This window comes from Cornus florida, unplaced genomic scaffold, assembly GCF_030987335.1.
Source record: "Cornus florida cultivar Cherokee Brave unplaced genomic scaffold, ASM3098733v1 CherokeeBrave_3.0.0_Hap2_Chr03, whole genome shotgun sequence".
Lineage (NCBI taxonomy): Eukaryota > Viridiplantae > Streptophyta > Magnoliopsida > Cornales > Cornaceae > Cornus > Cornus florida.
In genome coordinates, this window is record NW_026775573.1 from 62,136,168 (window position 1) to 62,143,156 (window position 6,989).

The 6,989-nt window shown below is 36.1% G+C and overlaps 1 protein-coding gene across 1 annotated transcript; it reads left to right on the forward strand.

The window, feature by feature from the left end:
* The first annotated feature begins 283 nt into the window (after positions 1-283).
* Positions 284-6,720, forward strand: LOC132298812 (cyclase-associated protein 1-like). Its single transcript, XM_059795165.1, has 10 exons — positions 284-565; positions 1,359-1,527; positions 1,616-1,680; positions 3,854-4,163; positions 4,240-4,387; positions 4,487-4,596; positions 4,714-4,769; positions 4,885-4,941; positions 5,211-5,354; positions 6,634-6,720. The coding sequence occupies exons 1-10, from the start codon at positions 284-286 to the stop codon at positions 6,718-6,720; spliced, it is 1,428 nt and encodes a 475-aa protein (XP_059651148.1).
* The last annotated feature ends 269 nt before the right edge of the window (positions 6,721-6,989 follow it).

The following is a 6,989-nucleotide window of genomic DNA, read 5'->3' on the forward strand; positions in this document are numbered from 1 at the left end:
TATTTTGGGTAAAACAGAAAGCTAAAAACAAAATGCCCAATTGATCCCATAAAACCATCACAATGTCCACGTGTCTTACAGTTGACGTGAAAACGCAAATATTTACTCTACACCTGACACGTGTAACCCCACACGCATTCCCACCAAATAAATGTTTTCTTCGTCTTTTGGCATTTCTCAACAAAACTATACAGTTACACACTTATATTAAGTAACGTAGCAACGAAAAACCATCAGATCTGTTTTATATGAGAGAGAGAGTTTTGGAGCGAGAAGAGTGGCAATGGAGGAACAGCTAATACAGAGGTTGGAATTGGCGGTGGGGCGTTTGGAGGGGCTGTCCGGGGGATTCCGGCAGGGAGCTTCACCGGAGAGCGCCGGAGATGCAGCGGCGGCGGCATCGGATCCGTCAATCGTTGCATTTGATGACCTTATGGCGCAGTACGTTGGTAGGGTTTCGAGTGCTGCGGAGAAGATTGGGGGACAGGTTCTGGATGTGACCAAGGTTATCGAAGAGGCGTTTTCTGTTCAGAAAGAGCTTCTCACCATTGTCAAGCAAACTCAGGTTCGTTTCCATCTACGTTTTGACATGTTTGTGTTGAAAGTTGAAACTGTTGAATTGGGATTTGGATGAAGCTCGCACCATAGTTGAATCTGTTTCACTGTATGTATGTATATATAAACGCACACATTGGCGAACATATATGGTTGTTTATCCATTTGTTTAAACTACAATGACCTATGTTTAGCTTATACAAAATACTATGTTTATCAATTTATATCTGTTTCTTCTGGTGATGAAGTGTGAGATAGTGTGATCATGCTCATAAATGTGGCTAAATTTTGTAGGGTATCATGTTGAATAAAATGAATTTGAATTTTATAGAGTGTGTTGGGAGGAATATATCTTTTTATGGCATGAATTCATGTATATCTTTTATAATAAAGAAGTGTGACAAATTGATAGTGTAGTTTCATAAATCTTTTAAAATAGAATCAAATCTGTTGATGGTTCATTAATAATTTTTGAAATGTTGATTCTTATGGGACCTTGTAGTTACACAATGAAGGAAAATTTGTTGGTAAAATCAGTAATCTGGACTCCTTTTGAATATAAGCTAACATAAGTGCTTTAAATTTTGAGTATCAGAAACATTTGGTGGTTTAAGGGATTGATGCTGCAGTAGTTGAGGGAGGATATGAGGTCAAGAATAATGGATTAGATGAAAATAATATGCTGGAACTTGTTTAATGTGTTCATATGGGTACAAATTTCATCATAAATTCACTATCATCTTCTGGGTATTGTATATGGTGAATAAGTAGCCATCACATTGAATTCTCTCTTGATTCTGCAGAAACCTGACATGGCAGGTTTGTCTGAATTTCTCAAGCCGTTAAATGAAGTGATTACGAAGGCAGTTGCAATGACAGAAGGAAAGCGAGCGGAACTCTTCAACCACTTGAAGACTGCTGTTGACAGTCTCACAGCTCTAGCATGGATAGCATATACGGGCAAAGACTGCGGTGTGAGAAATGTTTAGATGTTTTGCTGCAAAGAAATTATGTTATTTAACCATTGTTTTGTTCCTTATTTTACTATCCCGTTTTCAAGGTATGAGCATGCCTACTGCACATGTGGAAGAAAGTTGGCAAATGGCTGAATTTTACAACAACAAGGTACTTCAGATACTTGCAAGAAGCTAGCAGCTATCACCTGGGTACTCATGTATTATGAGTAGAATATGTTTGCTTTACATTGAATCAGAAGATGAGAGGAGAAACTGTAGTTGAACTAGAATTTAGTTGTCAATTCTGCATCTTAAACTCCTTTTCTTCCCATACGAAAATTTGAAAATTAAAAGTGTTTGCACTGATGGATGAATTGGTCTACAATTGAGATTGAATATTAAAAGCCATATAATTGAAGAATTCGCATAACCTTGCCTAAGATAAGCTTATATGTGAAGCCTATTTCCTAGAAAATGGCTTCTCAACAATATAAATAGAACTCATTCTTCATCATTTTGCAGGAGTGCAGAGATTCTATAAGAGTAATATTATTGTTCTTCTGCAAGAATGGTGGTTAAGAGTGGTTTCCCAATTAACTTAGATATTTTACGAGCCACACTTTATTTATGAGTTTTGATCCTCTAGAAAAAAAAAAAAAATAAATAAAATAAAAAACTTTGTATGGACTGCTGTTTGAGGCGAGATTTTGACCCTGGATAATTTGAGGAAGAGAAGACAGATTACAATCAATTGGTGTTGTTTGTGCAAGAGGAGTGGCGAGTCTATGGATCACCTTCTTTTGCATTGGCCAGTAGCACTGTTGGAGCCTTATCTTTGGCCTTTTCAACGTCCATTGGGTTATGCCTCGATCCTCAAGGGGTTTGATTGATGCTTGGCGAGGCTGTAGTGTTGGAGCCCATGCCCGTAAGTGTTGGAGGGTTGTTCCCCTTTGTGTTTGGTAGTGCTTATGAAAGGAGCGGAATAGAAAATCTTTTGAAGTGAAGGAATCTTCCTTAGGGGCTTTGAAGTTTCATATTATTAGCTCTCTTTTTAGTTGGGTTTTGGGGAGAAATTGTATATCCATTGACAAGTTTATTGATTTTTTTTGGATTCGGTGGGTCCTTAGGACCTTGTCTATGGCTTCGGCCTCTATATAACTCTTGGAACGTGTTTCCCGTTTGAATGCTTTCTAATACATTTTACTTATCAAAAAAATAAATAAATAAATAAATAAATAAGAACCCTTAAAACTAATGATTGTTAATGTAGCTGTATTGGTTTCATATTTCTTTTAGAGACGCATGCAGTGCACATTATTATAAACTTTATAAAGTTATCTGAGCTCATAGTAAACCAACGATGTATCAAAAAATTATATTTTGATGATCATCTCAATGAATTCAAAAAGCATAACATGTAATATATTCAACATAAATCTAATAATTATGATATTTTAATCTAACAATTACTTCAAAATCTAGCAGAACAAAAGTGATTTGGATTGGTGGTGCAAAGCGTTGCTTGTATTTAGGAACTATGAGAAATATTCGGAAGAAGAATGAGAAGAAACAGAAAGAAGTACAGTTCATACCTTTAGAATAAAGATTTAAAACTGTAGTTCCTCAGTTGAATAATCTTTATTTATTTATTATTATTCTATAAAATTTCGTGGTTCAATCTTATAGTGATATTGAAAATTGATTAATTTGGATAATCAAATTGATAAAGGTGAAGAGAAGAGAAAGGAAAAAAAAAAAAGAGAGACTAATTTACTGCTGTAGATCAATATTGATATGGATAGAAAAGAGGACAAGAAAAAAAAAAATGTAGGGGTAGAATTTTTTGTAAAGGACTCCTAAATCAATTTGGTTTTTGTACCTTTGGAATCGTGTGTGAGAGATTTTCTTAACTAATGTGATGTATTATATGTAGAATTAATTTAACTCGGGATTGAAACTTTTTTGCTTAACAGTATAGTTTGTCAAGAGTGTCTATCATAATTTAGGTTGGTTAAAGTAGACTTCTATCGAAGTACTGTATTATACATTATTTCATGCTAGAGTTCTAGAGTGAAAGAAGTCAATGAAAATCCAAATAAATTTTGACTCAATAAACATTAAAGAAATATTTATATGATTAATTATTCATAAAAAATGTATATAAAAATTAAAATATTATTGGGTTTGATGGTTGCATCAACCATGGCAATGTACCGTAAGTAGAACTTTCTGAGTTGCACATCTGTTTTTCTCCTTTCCATGTGATATGCTATCTTATATATAGGAACTCATGAGAATTTATTCTTCTATGTGGTGCTGATGTTTTCCATTATATTATGCAGATTCTTGTAGAGTACAAAAGTAAAGACCCAAATCATTCGGAGTGGGCAAAAGCTCTGAAGGAGCTTTATATAACAGGTTTACGGGATTATGTTAAGAGTCATTACCCTTTGGGACCTGTATGGAATGCCACAGGTAAAACAACTGTGTCTGTTCCATCAAAAGCTCCTACACCAAGTGGTCCTGCCCCTCCACCTCCTCCACCAGCTTCACTCTTCAGTTCTGAATCGCCTCGGCCTTCATCGTCACGCCCAAAGGAGGGGATGGCCGCTGTCTTCCAAGAAATTAATTCAGGGAAGTCAGTGACATCAGGTAGTTCTTATTTTTCTTCGTAATCTTTTCTTAGGGTACAGTTGGGCATTTTATATATGATTTACTTGCCTCCTAGGTTTGAAAAAGGTCACAGACGATATGAAAACAAAGAACCGCTCAGACAGGACCGGTGTTGTTGGTGCTGGGGAAAAAGAAGGTCGTGCCAGTGTACCCTCTTTTGCCAAAGCAGCACCTCCAAAATTCGAGCTTCAAGTGGGCCGTAAGTGAGTAAACATTTATGCTTACTTATGGTTCTTGATTTGTATAAGAGATTTATGCGATGATTTTAAACTGTTATTGCCACTGCATGTACTGTTGGGCAGGTGGGTAGTTGAGTATCAAATAGGAAAGAAAGATTTAGTGATTGAAGATTGTGATGCAAAGCAGTCTGTATACATTTTTAGTTGCAAAGATTCTGTTTTACAGATCCAAGGTAATTTTTGTTGTCTTACAGGCATCATATCGTTGTTGTCATCATCACTAATATTATTTTCTTACATATTAAACTTTGCTGCTGATTAATGAAATCATTGCTCATACCGATGTGCAGGGAAAGTTAACAACATAACAGTTGATAAATGCACTAAGATGGGAGTTGTATTCACGGTCAGTGAGAAAATTATGTGAAAATGATAGAACAAATTTTTGGAATTGTGGACGCAATATTAACTGCTTGATAAGTTGATATGGGCTCATTTTAATGATCTATCTTTGAAAACAGGATGTTGTGGCTGCTTGTGAGATTGTAAACAGCAATGGCGTTGAGGTGCAATGCCAGGTATCTCTTTTCATTTGTATTTTTAAAGTCATAATTTTTTCATGACTATTATCTTAAATTTTGACTGCCAACCAAATAAGATCTTGAATTTTGAAAATGTTGCTATCCCAAAGTTCGTAATAATAGAAACTAATATGTAGTGGCTTCTTTTATTCTCTAGGCTAATGGGTTGGAAAATCAGAATCTAGTTTAGCGGTGCAATTGCCTAGTTTTGCTTTTGCATGTTTACCATGATCTAACTTGCATTCATTTTTTCCTTACTATTCTAGGGTTCAGCTCCAACAATTTCAGTGGACAACACGGCCGGTTGCCAGTTATATTTAAGCAACGACTCTTTGGGCACTTCTATAACAGCAGCCAAGTCAAGTGAAATCAATGTATTGGTACCTGGTGCTGGGCCTGATGATGATTGGGTATGTTTTTTGTGTTCTATATTTGGTTTCCTAGTTACTACTTGCAAAAAGAAAAATATTTGGTTTCCTAGTTACAATCATACTTTTCACTACTGAAAGTAAAACATGCAAAACCCCCTGTACCTCCTAAAGCCCAACATTTGCAGCCTTTTGAGTGTAATAATAACTAAAACCTCTTTAACTAGAAGAATATCTACTGTAGTCAGGATGACAAAACATGGAGACTAGTGCGATGACACTTGACATACTCTTATAATTAAATATAAAATTAAGGCTTTTTATACCTTTAACACAGTTTTTAGCCTGAAATAATATACAACCAAGAGTTATAATCTAATAGTATCTCCCCTACATTGTAAAGGGAATGGTGGGGTTGAAGTTTCCCCATAGGAGCAAATGGGTGCGTGAATTTCTTATCAGAAAAGAAAGAAAAAGAAAAAGATCCATACGAAAAGAAAAGGGGAAGAGGAGTGCTAGGGACGGGTCCCTCCAAGTGTCTTGGGCTCGGCTCCCCACTGTATAGCTTTCCAAGCCTCCGTCATGTCCCCTCCAAGCATTTATGGCTCGGCTACCCACTGTACAGCTTTCCAAGTCTCCATAATGCCCCCCTCCAAGCATCTAGGGCTCAGCTACCCACTGTATAACTCTCCAAGCCTCCATCATGCCCACCGTGGAACCAAAGAATACCCAATAACTCCAAAAATCACCAAAAACATGTCCCAAATATTCCTGCCATTGGACACTGCAAAAGAAGGTGATTCACCGATTCCGCATCCTTTTTGCATGTGAAACACCATTTGACAACTATTTGCTGCCTCCTGCTAAGGTTATCACTTTTCTTTTCTTTGTTTGGCAGGTTAGCCAACCAAAAAAAAAAAAAAATTGCTATATGGTTAAAATTATTCAAAGCCGTTCACAAGTGTAGTAGGATCATGTTTATTGATGCGTTGCAGTTGATAACTCGATATATTTTCCCACTTAATTTAGAATCACATTATAGCAGCCTTCTAATTTTTACCTGTCACATTATGGGAAATGTATGTGGACTTTATGATTAATCAATTCAATATTAGTGTTGTTGTGGTGTCGGTAGTTCTTAATAGGTCTCATCCTAAATCTCCTTTCATTTAACGAATGAGATTGGATGGTCGAAACTCTAAAAACACGATTTTTGACGTTTATATTCGGAGAAACTGCGAGACGAGATGGCACCAGTTTATACTCGAGAAAGTGTTCCCATTCAGATTCCCTCACGATCTTTGACATTGTATTGTTGCAGGGGGAGCATGTTTTGCCTCAGCAGTTTGTTCATGCATACAAGGATGGCCAGTTTGTAACATCTCCTGTCTCCCACTCTGGAGGGTGACGGGAAATTTCAGAAATTCAATTTTTTACATGGTTTTATTTCTATATATTTATTCACTGAATTCATCCTAGGGTTGGGGTGATTCTCATTTTTTCTACTAATTCAAGAAATAAAAAGAAAGAAGAAACAATACCGTCTCTTCAAAAATATAGCAATCTTATTTGGTTTGTTGGTATTTAACGAGCTATTGTACTCCCTCCGTCTCAAACTAAATGTCCTTTTTTGGGAATCTAACTTTTTAAAATGATGAGTTTTAATATATTTTTTAT